Source organism: Poeciliopsis prolifica, unplaced genomic scaffold, assembly GCF_027474105.1.
Source record: "Poeciliopsis prolifica strain line A6 unplaced genomic scaffold, Auburn_PproV2 SCAFFOLD002, whole genome shotgun sequence".
NCBI classification, from domain to species: domain Eukaryota; kingdom Metazoa; phylum Chordata; class Actinopteri; order Cyprinodontiformes; family Poeciliidae; genus Poeciliopsis; species Poeciliopsis prolifica.
This window is the reverse complement of record NW_026562377.1, coordinates 22,211,564-22,230,783: the sequence shown is the minus strand read 5'-3', so window position 1 is coordinate 22,230,783 and position 19,220 is coordinate 22,211,564. Positions and strand designations below refer to the sequence as shown.

General features: G+C 40.9%; 1 protein-coding gene across 1 annotated transcript in view; it reads right to left on the bottom strand.

The window, feature by feature from the left end:
• The window catches only part of scfd2 (sec1 family domain containing 2), a 108,632-nt gene that overhangs the window by 83,390 nt on the left and 6,022 nt on the right, over positions 1-19,220 (bottom strand). The window contains exons 3-4 of the mRNA XM_055045791.1: positions 10,684-10,811; positions 1,823-1,998 (exon numbers count right to left, since the gene is read on the bottom strand). Of these exons, the coding sequence (XP_054901766.1) occupies positions 1,823-1,998; positions 10,684-10,811 (304 nt within the window). The remainder of the gene's footprint in view (positions 1-1,822; positions 1,999-10,683; positions 10,812-19,220) is intronic.

Genomic DNA, 19,220 nt, shown 5'->3' with positions numbered 1-19,220 from the left:
CTGAACACCTTCGCACCTCTCTGGAGCTGTGGCCTACTTCAAGGCCCCACGCTAGTGCGCACAGGAGCTAGGCCTGGATCTACTCAAAACCGTCCACCATAGTGACACAGCATCCATCTCTGGTGGGTCTTCCCACAGCAGCCCCTCACACACATATGCACACACCAGGCAGAGCAAACACATTTCGACCGCCAGGCACGCCTGGGAGGCATTTCATCCAGCCATTTTCTACTGTAATTAATGTCTCCCTCATGCACTCAAGCCAAAAAAAAAGAAAACTCATGGAAATTAAATAAACAAGAAGGGCAGCGAGGACACACAACTCATTTCCCTTAATACCTCAATAAAAAACTCAGGGCCATTTTGATTGCAAACTCACATCGCTCTTAAAGCCTCATTGTGCGATTCGATTTTCAGCGAATGTGTTTCTTGAACTCGAGCCAAGTGTTTTAAAGTCGAGTAAAGCACCGACGTTAGACGCAACTCTTATTAACTCCAGCGTGCCCCAGTCGCAGCCTCGTCTGAATTTCACATTTCTTCTCCAAACTCATGAGACCAAAGTTGAAAATGTTGATCTGAGTTATCTGGCTTCTCCAGACAACCATCGTCAAAGTGGAGAGACGATGCAAATGGTCCCCTCCCCTGGTCTATTCAATTGGTAACTTTCCCTTCATTTAATAAACGAGCGGACCTAGCTGAGAGGCAAGGTTTAAGAGGTTGTTTCAAATTCCAGTTCGGCCATGGCCGAGAGCCTGTTTAATTTTTCCGTGATTTAGTTTAATAAGTTCCTAAATACTCTGCCTTCCCAATGCTTGCCTTACGGATCCAGGAATGGACAGAGGCTCAACGAAAGTAGCAAAGTATGAAGAGGCCGGCGGGGGAAATGGCTGCGGCATTAGTCAGCGACTTTATTTGACGCAGCTTAGACTTCTGCTTTTTAAAAGAAAGCTCAAAGTTATGTCCAGGTCGCTGCCGAGAAAATGAAACAAGAGGTGAAGAACCGGCGACTGTGTGCACTTTGACTTTTGATTTACTCTTATTACTCCTCCACCTCCCACCATTGACTCTTTCTGCCCTGTCCATCAGAGTTGACCTCTGACCTTTAGGAAGTCAAACGCACGTGTGTGTCGTCCCCTGTTAAAAATGGATCTCTTCCTTTTCTGGACTCCAACTTTTTGCTGTGTTTACGGGATCCGAGTGTTTACCCTGTAAAGAAAACTGACCTTGTTTATAAAAGGTGAGAAATCTGTGGATGTTAACACAACATTCAGGCCACCATGTTGAAAACAAGCCACTTACCTGCTTAGATGATCTCAAAAAGCCCGAGGATTCAGGCTTTCTGTTTTTCTCTTTATGCTTCAAATATGGACTTTTAAATATTATCCAAATTACTTTAAATGTAGTTTCTTATAGATGGTTATATATCAAGGGAAAACAGGATATGGATCAGAATTTTATATTTTCTGTGTTTTATCCACACAATGTGCAGATTCTACATGTAGGCTAAAACATGTGAGTATTAGAAGAAAAAAAAACCACTAAAATTATAATATAGCAAGAACAGAAAGGGACGAGAGTAAAAAAGTTCAAGAATGAAGTAGATTTCAAGAATAACGTCACAATAGTTTGAGAATAAAGTCATAATACTATGCCTTTATTCTTGTAATTCTGACATTTATTGTATTATTATGATGATTTTCTCATACGACTTCAGCTGCATATAATTTTATTCTCGTAATTTTATGACTTTATTGCTGTAATTTTAGTTGTTGTTTTTTTTAGCCCTAATATTCCGTTGTACAAATGCAAGATGAGCACATACCTGCAGCAGCAGCCTTTCGAAAGCCAGACAGGAATCCCAGCGGGCCAACCTGGGGTGTCGGAGCGTCTGGGCCGTGGCCAAACCCAGCTGAAGCACCCCGCAGTGACTCTCTAGCGCCTCCCAGCTGCTCCGGAACAACTTCACATAGGAACACAGCTGATCGGGGGTCACGCGACCTGAGAGGAGGGAGATGCAGGGTGAGATATTTGGTCCTAACAGAGCGGTGGATCAAATAAATATTAGCAAACGTAGTAATAAAAGTAGTAGTAAAAGCATTTTACAGGAAATGACAAAGTGATTGGACATCGTGATTTGTCAGATCATTATCATTATGATAATTATGATCATTATCTGATCATTACAATATGACATGAAATGAATAACGGTGTTAGCGAGTCAATGTTTGGAAGGTTTAGGATATCCTCAGTCGATAGCTGAGTATCCATTTACCTTAAAATTGCACAATTTGACACAATGGTAAATGGTAAATGGACTGAACTTATATAGCGCTTTTCCAGTCATTTTGACCACTCAAAGCGCTTTACACTAGAGTCACATTCACCCATTCACACACACATTCATACACCGATACGCAGACCGGTAGGCAACTTGGGGTTAAGTGCCTTGCCCAGAGGCACATCGACATATGGCAGGACGAAGCTGGAATCAAACCTACAACCTTCCGATTGCAAGATGACAACTCTGCCACACAACCACAGTCGCCCAACCACAATGAAAATAAATTGGCATAATGAAAACACATCAATTTTGAAACAAAAATAAATCTTGATTTTTCAAAACAGAGTTTGACGCTAAAATGAGGTGGTTTATCATCCATATTGAATTTGGTATATTTAACTGGTTTATTTCACAAAACCTCAAGGGGATGTGATCAACAACCTGATGTTACTACTGGTGAAAATGACAAAGATGACAACAGGAAGTGGTAGGAGGACGATGGCATGGCAAGTTTTCTTTGAAAATGATTTATCTGGGGAACAAACCTATTTATGTGGGATAATTACGCTCTGTTATTTAGTGGAAACACAAAATTCATGTTTTGTTCAGTATTAGCAAAATACTAACAATGTTTTCAATGGAAACACAGCTATTGATGCTTCTGAACAGAGCAGGGAACATGGCCTTGGAGCGCTGGCTGATTCGTGTTGTTTACTGGAAAATAATTGGGACATATCTTTTGATGTACATCTTCCACTGCAGATGTGTGCTGTCCGTAATCCATCAACAAAGCATTCTTTGTGCCCGGTAACCTTGACCGGCGGTTTTCCTTGACCGGAGGCTCCCAGCTGCAGAGCTACTGCCAAACACGTGATGCATCCACGTTTGTTTGGAGCCGTCCCCTCTAGATGTGCTACCTCTTTACAAAAGAAAAATAATTTTCTTAACCATCGCTGGTGTGCTTTTCTTGTGAAAACATTAAACTTATATCCAATAGAGGCCGATTCTCTTGAGGGCTTAAATTCATTTTGTGTTTCATGTTTTGTCTTACTGAGTAAAAGCTCCAGGGGTTTAAAACAGGCGAGTCATGAAGCAATATTCCTCACACTGAAAATACAAACCCTGTGTTACCATGAGTTACTGACTGTGCCTGACCACAATTAAGGAAATAGTGCGGGAACACTGATTGGAGCTCCTGAAATTCTGTCTGGGCTGTGACTAATATGTGTAAATGAGAGGCCTTTGCTGATTAATTCAAGATATGTAGGAGAAGAGACCAGACAGACAATGTTCAGGAACTGCTCTGCTGAATATTTCCAAATCCACAGCTATCTTCTTAGCCCCCTCTCCCTCCGCTCCTCCGGAAGGATCTGAGCAAAACTTAGCAACAACAGCATAAAGAGTCGAGTCCTAAAAGATTAGGGAGAACTGCATAAGCACATCCATTTGTGTTGATATTTTGAACTCGCACTAGTTGTGGGTGTATTTTGAGTTTGAATATGACCAACACTTATTTTTGCAAGGCTAAACATATGACCAAAAGTGAAACTGATGATAAGAAAGAGGCCAGCAACCTCTAATACCAAATATAATCTGCAGCGAGTTCAAGGCTTTTTTTGCTATAGTCAACGGCACAAGCACTCGTTTTCCTTAAGTGTTTTTTCTTTTTTTATTGCAACAAATAAATCTGTATGTTCTATTGGGATAGAAAAGTGCAAATTATTGTAAAGTGAAAGGAAAAGGATGCATGGTGTTGGATCTCTTTTTGATCATGTTTTAATTCTTATACTCATTGCAAGGACTTAATGTTATTTTTGTTGTGAAAGATGCTCTAACTTAACATCCTCCTTATGGTTAGAAGGAGCTGAATACCAATCCATGCCATACGCAATTATAAGAAGCCTCAAACAATAACTAGCAAGGAAGAGTAAACAACAGACAAACTGAGGAAATATCTAAACAGAAAAAAAACAGGTTCAGGTTTCTCTCTGAACTGAAAACATTTCTGAAGCCGAACCTTTGGTCCAGACCTAGTCGGAATACTGAAAAGCTCTTTTGTTAACATATCCAACCATAAAAATCCTGGCAGTAAAACTAAAGCTCCCCAAAAGCTTGACATGCCAACCATAATTCAAGACAGAACCAGGAAATATATTCAAAGCGAGTCCGGCCTTGAATGAGCACCTAAGAATGGTACAGAGCAGGCCAAATGTAATCAGGCTTTACAGTGAATGCACACAGTGAGTCTGAGGGAGAAAATGTAAGACATTAGGGAAACCAAAGAAAAGCAAATAGGCCAAGCAGACACACAAAGGGCCTGCTTTGCATTACACACTTACAGCATCCTGGCAGAGCCTCGACTCTTATCTGTCACTGAACTTCCCTCCAAACAGCTTTGTGATTCTTTCAGCATCTTTGTGCCAGATGAAAAAGGAATCTGAAGGAGATGATCTATCAGCTGAGCTCTTGTTCCAGATCAGGGTGTTTCTGCAGAAAGATGCCTGGCTGCTTTTAACGTTAAGTTGCAACAAAAAAAACGACAAAAAAGGTTTTCCAAAGTCTAATTGTAATTTATTATAGATGATATACATGCAAAGATGCAATTATATATATATTTCAATAAGTCCCTTACTGAAATATTGACTATATTGGAGGAATTCTCCTCTTCAGTCTAAAATATATTTTTAATATTTAAAGACTTCCTCCATAATCAACTCTGATCAAGTTCCCCGTCACTGATTAAGAGAAGTATGCCCACAGCATGATGCTGCCACCACCACGTTTCACTGTGGGTGGTGCATTCAGTGCGATTTGTAGCACTCTGCATGTAGGCCAAAACATTTTGGTCTCACCTAACAAATCTTCTTCTACATGTTTGCTGTGCCTCCTATATGGCAAATTGCAAAAGGTATTTCTTTCATCAATGGTTTTATTCTTGTCGCTCTTCCATAAAGACCAGATGTGTGTATGTTTTGTGTCAATAGATTCTCCCACCTGAGCAATGGATCTAAGCAGCCATTCCACAGTCATCATGAGACTTTTTTGTCGCTTTACTAATATCCATAGACTCCCAATTCAGGTTGATTGCCATGCCTCGGTGGCTTTGTAGTTGTCCAGAACTCTTCGTTTTGATGGCTGATGGACAGGATGATTAAAGCTTGGAATATTATTTTATTAACGTAACTCTTTTCTAAACTCCTCGACAAATACAAATCTCTCAGGCCTTCACCGAACAGCTGGATTTACACTGTGCTTGAACTGGATTTTATTTTAAGGCATCAAAGTAACATGGGTGGATGCAAATGCCTTATTCTTTCCAAACCATGTGCCATTTTCATCTGCTTCACAATCATGAGCTACTTTGTGGCGATCTATCGCATAAAATCCCTATAAAATATATCTAACTTGTGGTTGTAAAATGACTAAATGTGGTAATGGGACATGTGCAGCGTTGTAACTTATGACATCATGTGGTTCATAACTATCATATGCCAGGAGATTGGTCTCTGCACGGCAATTCTTGTTGCCCTTAAATGAAGATGGCTGAGAAACCTGAACCGTTGGGCCCATTTTATTGTCCTTTTGAGGGCATTTATAGAAAGTACAGACATAAAGCAAATTTCATTTTTATTCTTGTGCTAAAAACGGCTTGAGCGTTAGTCCATCGGAGCAGGATGTGCAGAGGTGGCAATTGAGACATGGCAATCACGATCAAAGTCTTCCACAGCACAAGTACAGCCAGCAACGATGATTTAGCTCTGTTACTGGAAGATGACTTACATTCTGGGTGCACGAGGTTGCAGAGGAGCTAAATGATCTCTGATGCGAGTTGCAGAGCTGAGTGGTGACCCGCCTCAGCAGCCAGGCAGCCTCATAAGTAATCCCGCAGGACTGACGGACGCAGGAAGTCTGAGGGAGTTATTTATGCGCTCCGAAAGGAGGAACATCCCGAAAACGTTGGGTTATGGGTGAATGTTGGGGCCTCTGCTCAGGACTCTGCACCACATTCAGGCACACACTGTACCACATCACTCAACAGCAACAACAGTTTTCATTGATATTTTCAACAGTTGGTTAAATTATTTACATTTTTAAAAAAATTACCTCAAATAATTTCTAAGAAAATATGTGATGAAGCTTATTTGGGATAAGTTAAGGAGTTATCTGTAACTCCTTAATTTATAGATTAGGAGTTACAAATAAGGTGAGAAGTTCAGTCAGATGAAAGGTACTCAGCTGCATCTCCACATCAAGAGGAGTTAGCATGCCTGCTGGTTGCCTCGCCCCTGGTGTACCAGGTCTGTCGCATCAGGAGGGGACTCAGGGTAAGACCCAGTGAGTGGAAAGTCTTGGCCTTTGTGCTTAAGCTGCGACCCGACTCCCGGACAAACGGAAGATAATGGATCGATGGACGAATACATCAGGATTCAGAAATTTCTTCTCAGAGTCTTTCAGGCAATACAGGTACCCTACTGGATCACCAGGCCTAGCTACATCACTTGTCGGAGGACTCGATACAAAAGACAATGCAGCAGCTGTATGAATCCATTCCAAACCCAAATCCCCCTGGTACCAAAGCCCGAGGGCATGCCCCGCCCTTCTGCCACGGGAGCAGCAGGGTGTCTGCACAACCACACTGTTATCCATTTAGTCTGGTGTAAACACAGGCAGATTAGCATAAACACAATTACAGATGATGAAATGTATCTATTAAAGTTCCATTTAAGAGCTAAAACACCCAAGACAAACACGTATTGTGCATGTTCTCACGCACACTAAGGGAATTTCATCATCCTATTACAATCCTATTACATCCTATGAGACCTTAAATGGGTCAACCTCAGGCTCTGAGAAATGGATTATTTTCTCTGTGTCTCTCTGGATGATCCTATTCTGCTGAAAAGCCAAACTGGATCCAAGGGTGTATGAACCCAATGAGAGCATACAAGTGCACAGGCAGAGTATTTTCTTTGTTTATCTGGAAAAAAACCAACAAGAGCGAGAATGAGCTCAGATATGAGTGGAAAAAAAGTCTTTAAGAGAACTGCAGGACACCAAGCAGTGATGTAAACAACACATGGAGTTACGATTAATTGTTGATCAATGTTTTATTGTATTAAAACTAGTTCCAGTTGATTAACAACACCAGCTTAGACATTCTTTTAGTATCAGCAGAGAGCGCCGTTGGTCACCTTTCAGTTAACAATGGCAGACCCATTCCAGAACAAGAAAGACAAACTCAGATGCAAAATTAACTATATGCAGTTCTGTTTTGAGATATAAACACGCAGAGCTCTTTAGGTTTCACCTTAACAGCGATGATTCTCCTGAGCTGCTTGTCGGAGGACTGTCAACTTCTCAATCAAAAACTAGTGATGTTCAAGGAAGGCAAAGATGTAATCACTGAACTGAAGGCAGGACAGTGCAGAAAACATGTCACATGGAGGAAAAAACAAAACAAGATCAACATTCAATAAGCAATGGTGATTTTGAGGCCAGTTAATGCACTTCATGAATCAATATTTGGTGGGATAAGCAGGAGGATTTCAGTGGGGTTCAGTGAAGAGTCCACCGCACTCTTCATTTTCTCCAGAGCTGTATTTGATGCTTTTCACCTTTTTTTTTTCTGTTACCAAAAAAATGCAAAAATTTCATGTAGGTTTTTTTTTTAATAAAGCATATGAACATTTTTACTCTTTATGTTATGGCAAGATTGTCAGCCCATTTGATACAAGAGAAAACTCAGGTTTTTAAGAAAATATCCAGTCGATCGACAACACCAATCAACTTCACATCCACTCGTTAATTGATAACTTGCGTCCTCAGCATCAAGTGAGCAGATTAGTTTTAGTTCTATGTGGTGCATTGGAGGAGATAATGATGGATTGAGAACTTGGCTGGTGCTGTTCTGCAGAAGGAAGACGGTGTGGGGGGTTCATCAGTAGGGGATCCGTGATGGTGTCCGCACCTCTGCCAGTTATGCATAAAGGTTCAGTGTGTGAGGGGCCTGACAGTGCCCCCTTCTCTCTGTATCTCTCTCAGTAAAGACATTAAATCAAAAGAATGTCAGTCAGCAGGCAGAGGCTGCTTTAATTTGCTTTCTTGTTCATACACTCCTGACTTTACTGTCACTCCTAAACTCTGCAGAGCATTTGTTTAAATAAATCGTTTCGAATTCTGCAAAATGTGCACTGCATCACAAAAGTGTGAAAAGACAGCACAGCGTGCCCATGCGAAAAACTTTACAGGCTGTGTTTGAGAGTGTGTGTGATCTTGTTATGAGACCTCCTTTACCTCGCAAATTACAGGGGCTCGAGGACCAACAAGATCCCTCCCTTTTTAAAAGCCCCCTTGTCTGCCAGATGTTAACCTGAATGTTAAGACCAGAGTGTGTGCATGTGAGCAAAGGATAGCCCAAAATCCAAGGTGCACGGAGCCACTTCACGTTTGCGTGCCTGCACATATTTTCATCCCTCGCTTCAGACCCCTTTGCTTCATTACCGAACAACAAAAGTTTTTTGAAAAAGCAGTGTGTGTGTGTGTGTGTGCGCGCGAGTGTGTCATGCAGCCAACATGTGGTTCAGATTTCCTCTGGGGCCACATGTGCAAAAACAGAGCAAGCCAGAAAAGCTGAATCTCAGTGGGATCCGCTGGAGTCCGGCTGCAAAAGGCTGAAATACAGGCGCTTGGTTCTCCTAAAGAGCAAATATCTAGATGCGTTGCTTTTAAGTGATGCAAATGTTTATGTTTTGTTTTTTCTGGGCATCGTTATTAGTTTGTTTTATAGTTCATAGGAAATCAGCCCCATATGTGGCTTTGTATGGGCCGATAGGATATTATAAAGCCATAACAACGTTTATTAAACAATCGGGGGTTTCAAACAAAGAGAAAAAACTGTTACAAGATTTATGTGCTTTCATTTTCAGCAGAACAGCAACAATCGGTCTTACTGATGCTGAAGTTGTATAATTAATGCATCAAACATGCTTCTTCTGACCGATTCCAATAAGAGATTTTCCAATTAATGATTCCTTTTTTGACCAATTCAGTTTTTTGGATATACTGTGGCATTTATGGCCACTTTTAGAGCCATAACTCGTGAAAGTGGAAAAATGTGCCGAAGGTTCTTTGATTGAGGCCGTTTTTAATCCGACAGAGAATCAAGAACATCTTTATTTAAGTACTAACTAATGTATTGTCTTTACCAAACCCCCCAAAAATGCATGAAAGTACAGAGTGTTAGTTTTAGTTTAGTTTTTCAGTCTATTTAGACATAAAGTAAACTAAAAACTAAACTCAAACTAACACAATGTACATTAATGCAGAAGAGAAACTATCATTTACCTATTTGCAATGTTTGTGTTCAAAAACCAAAAATGGCAGAAGTTATAGGTGTTGGTGGACTTTGAAGAGTTCTGACTACTATCTTAGTATAATTTTTTGTTCAGTGGCCATAATTCTCTTCTGTATTACTGCTATAACAATGTTGTCTATATTTTATATCTATGTAGCACAAACATCAACAACATTTTGAATCAGCTTCAAGTTCTAATTGAGCAGAAATGTTTTTGCTGTAAGTCCTTTCGATGAACACAAGCATAACAAGCTGACTCTAGCTGGGTAATTAGTCAGGCTATCTGCATGGGTAGTCAGCCAGTAGTTGGCTGCTTTGCAGATGTGCCGCTCATAGCTTGCAAAATGTCTTTTCAAAATAGAACCGTCATAGCCAGAGCGATGCCAAGTTCGCTTTAAGCTTCCACACTATGACTGTCCCTGTGTTTTTGTAACCAGAAAGAGTTTTTCAAAATCAGATGAGTTTATCTAGAGATGAAGGTTTAGTAGTTTTTTTTTAGTCAGCTGAATGGCAGTGTGGTAAAACAACAGAGGGTGGATCAGTACTTCTGTACTCTATGATCCACAGTCAGAAAAAAAAAATCTCCAGTCAGGCTAGAAATTTCTGTGTCTCATCGACGACCATAGGAAATGCTTCTTTAAAGGTGTAATGTTGGTTTTCAAAAAATTTGGTATGCTCATGCGCTTACTATGGATACAACAAATAAATCGACTTATAATTAGTTGTCAATTAATGATTTACGAGATTAAAATTAGCTAAAAACATCCACTCAGACCTTCTTTTTTGTGTTGTAGTTTGGCCTCCATTCAGCAGAGGGCTTGATGTCGTTAAGCAGAGCCAATTGATACAGAAAGAAAAAATTGTTTTTTTTTGTTTTATTCAGCATAAATTTTTACCCTTCAGGATATGGATAGACGGCTGGCTCTCTTGAAGCAAGAGAAAGGTTTCTCAGGATATGGCCACTTCTTAGTCAATCGTTAGTCAATCCATAAGATCAATCAACTTTAGATTAACTCATTAATGTATAACTTGCATCTCTAATGCTTACCCATACTCATCTTGATTGGCAGCTTCTCCTTGGTGGCCGCCTCCACCAGGTGGCGTCGGACTTCCATCAAAGCCTCTTTGTGTTTACTGGTGAGCATCGTCTCCCACAGCAATCTCGCAGAGGACGCCCTGAGAAGCAGACGAATTCAACACGAGAGCTTAAGGGCAAAGACGAGTCACTGGGTTTTGTTCATCTTGGACATGATCGAGAGCTAGTCTTGATGTCAGAAACAACTTTTTAAAAGTAGCAAACGGTAGATGCAAAATGTTATCATGTCGATTCAGCAGAAAACGCCTGTGTGCCACCATTCCTCAGGCCCGGACACTGCCTGAAGGCAAAAAGCTTGCAGACCAAGACACCCTCCATGGTGCCATCGCTGGGCACATCTCATCTACTCTTCTCATTATCCGCTAGGTTACAAAACAGCCCGATTCCCATCTCTGACTGCTAATGATGACAGGAACCATGTGTTGAGCTAATACCATCTGATGCCAGCAACAACAACAACAAAAAAATTTCTATCCACTTTATTCCGAGCCCTCAAGAGGCTTTGCGTGATATATGGAAGTGACTTCCGCCGCATGTAAACATTTGTTTACATGTTAGGAACTCGCTAACCAGCTTTCCACAGAAGTTTTAGGCTATAAAATATGTGGGAGCTGCAGCTATCACAACTTAAATGTGGCAATATTGTTATACCACTACCTACAGCTATTGCAGGGAGGGTTGGTGACTTGAAGAAATGGCCACAAATAACCCGCACTAGCATAGTTAGCTACTTCATTTACTCGGTTGCGGGTTTTCTTCCCCGCAACCGAAGGGAAGAAAACCCTTCCCTTCGGTTGGGAATCCACAATTCCTCACAGGAATTGTGGATTCCTGTGAGGAATCCACAATCCATTGTGTGGATTCCTCACAGGAATCCACACAATGTGTGGATTCCTCACAGGAATCCACACAATGAAACGAGCACACATAAAGCATTTTTGGTTCTCTGTTCAAGTTTAGAATTTTCAGCCAAATTCTTTTTCTGTGCTTATCAGTCGGTGGGCGATGAAAACTACCGCTTTTGTTTTGGGAGCATGTTGAAAGCACATCTGTTGCTGTCACAAACTAAACATGGTCTGGTTATTAAAGTACAGCCACGAACAGCACAACAGTTATTCGAGCTCCACAAGGGCAGACGCAAGTGGCAACGACTATAATGAATATAGATTAGCAAAAAAAAACCAAAAAAAAAAAAAAAACCTACGAATTACACTGAAATACGGTTACTTCCGGTGGGCCCCGGAAGTAAGACCCATAGTCATTTCCCCAGAAAGCCTCACAGAAATAAGGTGGATAAGGAATCAGAAAATTGTCACAGAAGAGCCTTATCATTGAATTTGTAGATCACAGGAATTGCTCTTCAAAGTGGCCGGTGTCAGACTTCCAGCACCAGATGCATTTCATATCCGAGTATGAATTTGTCTCTTTTCCAGCCTCATCTCTGTTAAGTACGCTCAGATAAGTCCTAGGCCAGTGTCCTTGCTTTTGACAACTAGGCAGAAGACATGCAGCAGTTACTGCTATGACCGTATACCGAGGTTTCAAGAAGTAAGGGTTTCACAAGTGCTCAACATTTTCAAAGTACTTTGAATGAGATCAGAAAGAAACAAAATGCTGATGCTTCACCTCCCTTTACTCTATGTACTGCCAATCAGCAGGTTGAGGGGGGAAAAAAAGTCTCAAACGTTTCTCTCTTACCTACAAAAAAAAACAAATTTAACACTTTGAAAGTCTTTCAGATGGAGAGAAACACAAAAGGAGCACTACCTATAACTTAAGGTGAGTAGGTGGTATTGATGTTGTTGAGGTGAGGGTATTAAAAGTTCCCTTCAGTGTAGAAGACAAACATCTACTACACAGAAAAAACTCATTGTTACAGCAGTTAAGGGCAGACAGTCAGACTAGTTGATTTTAGCACTAAAAACAAACTACAAGTGAAACTTCTCACTATCCAATATTACAGTTAAATCCAAAGTGATTGATTCGGAAACACTCATTCTATCAATACACAGATCGGCAAGCAACTTGTGATTGCCCAGAGGCACAGATACACAATGGCAGGTAATCGAACCCACGACTTTCACATTGCAAGAAAACGTCTCTTCCCATTGAGCTGCAGTCTCTACGTTACCAATAAAGGCGTTTCTATTAATCTTGATAAGGGTATTAAAAGTTTCTGCCATGCCATTTCTAGAAACTACTTACATAAAAGCTGTTAAATTATTATTGTTCTAAACTGATACACATTTTACTGTCTACTATTGTCAATTCCAATCCAAAACAAGCTTATTGATTGAATGGAAATTATATAAAAGCTAAATCTGCTGAGTGTATGAATGATATTAGGCTCGTTAGCAGTTGCCACTCTCCATGAAACTGGTGGTTCTAAGGTGTGGCGCTGCTTTAATACATTAAGAACATTGGTATTATAACATGACGTTCCATTAGTTGTGGATTAAACTTGAATTTCGCAACAAGTTGCCATTTGTGAAAACGGTTAAGATCGAATGTTTTTTCCGGTCTTGCGTTTGTTTGGACATTATTGTATTTACAACCAGCTGATCGTGCCGCACTTTTATGGATAAAAAGATGGCAGCAAGATTATTATTTGATTAAAATCTGCAGACATTTGTTATTGGCTAATGGAGCGCCCAATCCCAAATACGAAAGTACAATCTGTAAATTAATTGTAATATATACCTTTTAAGGGAATTATTCTTTATGTTAACTGAGTTAAACATTAAGTGAAATGTATCAGCGTCCTCATTAAAGACCAGAATAGAAAAATGTGAGGAGGACACTCAGAAAATTATTTTCCAAACTATTAAATTTAGTGTGGATTTATTTCCCAAAAATAAATAAATTCCAAATATGACACCACAAATCAATTGCTCTTATTTAATTGGTGTTAGTTCAAAACAGTCATATCACGTGAAGCATCTTTTTTTTTTATTTCGATATATATTTTCTGAACTAAAAGCGTATTGACTAAAGATTATGATACTGTGAGAACCTCACACTAACCTATGCCTACTAAATACATAAGCACTCATGCTTATTACTCCAACAATTTACCAAAAACTAAATAAAAGGAATGAGACAAGGGAGAAAAATGAAACCAAAGGACTAAGAAGGAGCGGAGGAAGACGGGGCATCGTTGACAAATCTACTGTTTTTCTTTTGCTTTCTTGTCTTTTTTTTTCTAAACTTTGTTTTTTTTGTCGTCCCCCTCGCTCCCCTTTCCTCTCGCCTTTTCTCCTTTCTAACTGCTGCCATGTGTTTAATATCAGATGTAATGTGTTCCAGACCTTGGGCAGGGGCTGGATGATGAGGAATGGGGCTCATGCTGGGACCCCCGCCATCTTCACACCAGAACTAGACACTGAGACTTGCAAACACAACCAGAGCCCACGAACAATCTAGTTTAGAGTAAAACGTGGAGGAAGCAAGAAAAGGGGACTTTGCAAATCAATGAGATGAATCCAGATTTCAATAAAACTTGACTTACTCGACAATAAATATGAGTTCGTAGACTAAAACTGTCGGTCAAAAAGTATGACAGAGGGATACAGGTTTGCCAAAACCTGTCTTAAGCTTTGAGTGAACCCCCCCACCCCAAACCCTAGATGATGGATTAGAAAATATGCTGATTACACAAATTAAGAGGTCCCACATGTTTGTCATTGCTGGAATACCAGCAGCGTAATCTGACCGGCACACGTCGGAGCGGCCCGCGAGCGTGTTTGTGTTTGCATGCGTATGCGTCTGTGTGTTATGTTTGCACACAATCCCGTGCGTTCCGTGTTTGCTCTTGAAAGTTAGCGGGGCTCTGACAAGTGTGGGGGAAGAAAAAAAAAAAAAAAGACATGGTTCTCATTTGCCACTCCGACTGTTCTACCCCCCACCCCTCCAGCTCCAACCCCTTTACGGTACCGGCATCGGTGTGGGTCGCCCATGCCTCCCCCCCTCCCACCTCTTCTGAGCCGACCGGCTGGATAAAGGTGGGCCGCCCAGGTTGACCGAGGTTGACATTGGCAGGGTGTGAGATGAACTCCTTAACCAGCCAAAAATCTTGTTGAGTAACAACTCTGCTACGTCCTATGAAGCGGGAATGAGTGAACTGGGAAGAGGGGGTGTGTGGGAATCTGCAAGCTCTGAATGCAGAGTTTCACTCCTTAGTGGAACATAACAGAATCGTTTCTGTAGGGGGCAATCTTGCTCTTAACTTGTGCGCGCCATGGTGAACGTTCCCCACCCCACACACACACACGCATCTCCCCTGCTCTGGTTTTGCAGAGCCAGGCTGAGGCGGGTGTGTTGGGAGACTTCACCATAATGAGCGCCGTAGCATTAAAGGTTGTTACGAATCCGATGCCAGACCTTAACAGACAACACAGCCCCCTGAATATGCCTCATATTGTATTTACAGTAGGTGATTATTGAAATGAGGAAATGGGGCGGGGGGGTAGTGAGTACTATTCCTGGCAGCGAATGATGCAGAAGGAAAGAATGCTTCAAGTGGTTCATTTTTTTTATTTTTCCTTTTAAGCTACTTTTGACTCAGGGTTATCCTTCATTTTTTAGCTCTTTTCATTACTTGCAAGAAACTGCATAGGAAATAAAGCAGCCACTGTGTTCTGGTGTGGATTTCTCCTAAAATGCAACTTCTACCCTTCCTCTGCTCCGTTTCTATATCAGGATAGACTATCCCCGATGTCGTTTATCAGGGGGAAAGCAATAATGTACGGAACAGTTTCAGCACCACAAATAAAAACGGACCATACTCAGCTGCAGTGAGAAAGTAGAAGCTATAGCAGAACAAAATCTATTGCAAATAACCTTAATAAAAACATCAGTTATGTACAGATTATGCTACATTTTCTTGCTAAAGTCTTAGACAATATATATGTTTTATTGGCTATGGTATAATCTCACACTGAAACAGTTGCTGAGGTTCTTTAAAGATGAACTTAGAAGGGTGTTTCATCTTTCTTATACTTTCCTAATCACTGTGACTGGGGACACGTCATCTGGTCTGTTACTTTATGGACATTAATGGTAAAATCAAAAAAAAAAAAAAGAGGTTGGTTTCTTGCAAACGTCCTCCTGTAAACATTCTCCTACAGGAAAACGCAAATCAGAGCGGAGAAAGGGAGGACATTGGACCAAAAGACCTGACCTTGAGTTTCAACAAATGATTCAACAAATGAACGCAGCACAACAGAGAGTGTGAAGCGAAGCAGAAGAAACGCATCAAAAAAGGAGATGTCACTGACTAGTTATCATTCCTCGTGTCATAGGTCACATTTTCAGGAGATTAGAGCATTCTCAAGAGGTTGTAGAAAAACAAGGATTTTATGTGCCAGCATGCTGTTTACAGGTCTGAATACAAGCTCTTTGTGGAAATTGAGGACTTTTTGCCAGACTGGGTCCATTTTCTCAAGTGATGTCATTTAAGCCTGCTCTGACTCATGCACAGTAAAGTTAGAATGACCTGGCATGGCTGTTTAAGCTTATAATGTGAATTTGAAATGAAAACCAGCGAAGAGTATGGTTTTGACCAAAACAGCCATGTTCAATGGATATACACTGTAATGTGTGCAGAAATGCATAAAAATTCAGAATTCAAATTCTTTTAAGAGCCATACACCAACGACATTAACTAAACTGAAATGATAATTAGTTAATTACGTTGACCTTCAGCTGACTTTGTAGGTCTGCCACAATAAAAAAATTTAGCTGGATGATAAATTGCCCCAATAGTTATTGCGATAAACAATAATATTGTCGTTTAAAGACCATTTTCAAGTGATATAATGGTAATGGCATAATAATGCAAGACTTTGAAAACGTTGCTTCATCCAATCTGAAGGAAATTAAGCATTTTTGAAAGAATCAGAAGAACCATTGAATCGGGATAGTTGAATACATACACATGCCACACTTTTCAGATGTTTAGCTGAAAATCTGCTTGCTAACTATGCATCATTTTTCTGCCTTACAGTCGAGTCCTACTTGGTGTCAATCTACCACATTGCATCAAAGTTTGTTGCTGTGACGTGACACAGCAGCAAAGGTCATGAACACTTCTGCGAGGAGCTATAGTTAGAAACCATTTTTTTGCAGCATCGGCAGATGGGTAAAACATGTGGCAACATGAAAGGATGAGGAAGGAGCTGCAGTAATGTTGGACTCCACTTCCTGTCATGTGTCTTGGCTACTTTACCGTTTCATCTGAAATCCATCAGCAGGCACCCGCTCTCAAGGAAAGGGGCTGGAGAAAGCAAAGTAACATCTTCGGGGGTGCTTTATCAACGTACTAAATAAATCTGCGCAAACCTTTCCAACGGAGAAAATGTGCTCGGTAGTGCAAATCAAATCGCAGCTGCAGAGGACGGCACATAAGACAGAATAGGTTACGTTACCTCTGTCTCGATGGGAACACGGCGTACAAGATGTTCAGGTGAAAGTAATCTGCTTGATTTATGTACTGAGAGTTTCAGTTAAAGACACCTTCCACGTTGGAGGAGGGAGAGCGGGATTGGACAGGCAACCAGCCAAGAAGAAGGCAGAGGAAACTTTCCAAACAAATAAAACATAAATGCAGGAACAATGGGGGATGTCCCGGCTGAGCAGGTGACCACATGCGCTAACAGAAGACACAGCTAACGGCCAAGAAGGCCGAGGTGAACACGAGGTGATGATGAGGAAGCAACAGCTGAATGAAGTTGTTAATGTCTTTAACAAATACGTGGCCCAGAGTTGCAGCACCTGTTGATTTTCACATGAAAAGTCGGGGACGATCCAACATGTGCCAGGCATCTGCAGCTACTGTTGACCTAGGCAACAGGGGCGTTGAACGTGTCGGATGAAAAGTCGAGGAACGGACATCATACAGGAAGGAGTTGGCCCAGTATTGGTGCATCACATACAGTACATCACAGGCAAAGGTTAGCGATTGAGTGGCATTTTAAATTTCAACAGAGTCCACACCTGCAGAAAGCAAATGTTTCTCAATAGCAGAGAGTCCAGATCATCAGGACAAAGCAAAGCATAGAACAAGGGACGAGGCCCGTCATCAAAACAAGTTTTTCTGGATGACAAATCGTCCCAAAAATTATTGAATTATTGATAATTGGGACTAGTCTCATTTTCTACTAATCGCATTAGTTGAAAATGAGACTATTTTCAACTAAAATAATAACAACGGCAAAATGCAAGTTTCAAAAACTAACGAGCTGTTGTTTTGTACAGAACATTCAACACTGGAACGAGAAGACATTTTAAATATCCAAAATAAAACACAACATCCAAAGATAAATTAATAAAACGAAAATAAACACACACACACACACACACACACACACACACACACACACACACACACACACACACACAACCAAAACCATACATAAAATGGATTATGGGTTATCTGAAAACAAAAAAAAAAGATGAATAATCATCATGGATATTTTCAAGCTCATTATAATTTATTGCATGATTAATGGATTATTGTGACAGGCTTACAAAGAGGCTGTTTTTTACCAGGCTAGTAAATTATGAGGTTAATGGAATAAGAAGCTTCATTCAAGTTGTTGCTGAGTAGGACGTTTGAGAAAGCTGCGTAATGGGCTGGCCTTCATCCCAGACATCGTCTTTGGTCAAAATTAGCATCCTTTGTAGCATTGGCGTTCAAAAGTGCTTGTCTTCTCTTCAAACAAACCTGCTACTTTATGGAGTGCTTCTTATCCACTCTGTACAACACACAGTGTAAGCGTAATGACAGAGCTGGGTTGCCAATGAATAACTTCAGTAACTTAATTCAGTTGTTTGAGGCACTGTTTTATGTCTTAAATAGAAAAAAAACAAAACAACTGGAGCACTGTTGGGAACCACAACAGAACAAACAAGGCTGGCTTCCGACCCGCCATTCTCTTCCTATGTTGTGTCAAAAAAAACGGGTAAGCTATGAAAGATGACTGTCTTTCATTCGTTCCAGCCTTGCCACAATCGACTATCTCTGTTGTTTTTGTTCCTTTTCCTTTCCAATGAAGCTTCACTAAAAAAAATCTTTAAAAAAGAACTTTTTGTTTCCCAGCTAAGACTGAAATAGGTGTTTTTCCTCCTTCCTGGTGGTACGAAGTCAGGATATGCAGGCACAATTTATGGAGAAGAATTTTTTTTTTTAATGGCAGGGTGGGGTCAATGTCTGTGTCTGGCTCCCTTCTCAGGAGTTCCTGAGGGAGACCCATAGCACCTCGGCCACCCATGCTCTGCTCTGCCCACACAGCACACGCTCCAACCTAAGCATCAAGGTCCAAGACGGACAAATGATGGGTCTGCGGGGTTCGGCTGGAGACTGGGGGGAAACTCGGTGCCCTCTGCCAATGAAACTCAAAGGTCCTACTCTGGATGAAATAGTGGCTGTGAAGCCAAGCACAGCAAATTACACAGACTGGGCTGGCAGGCACCTGACCACAAAGATAGAC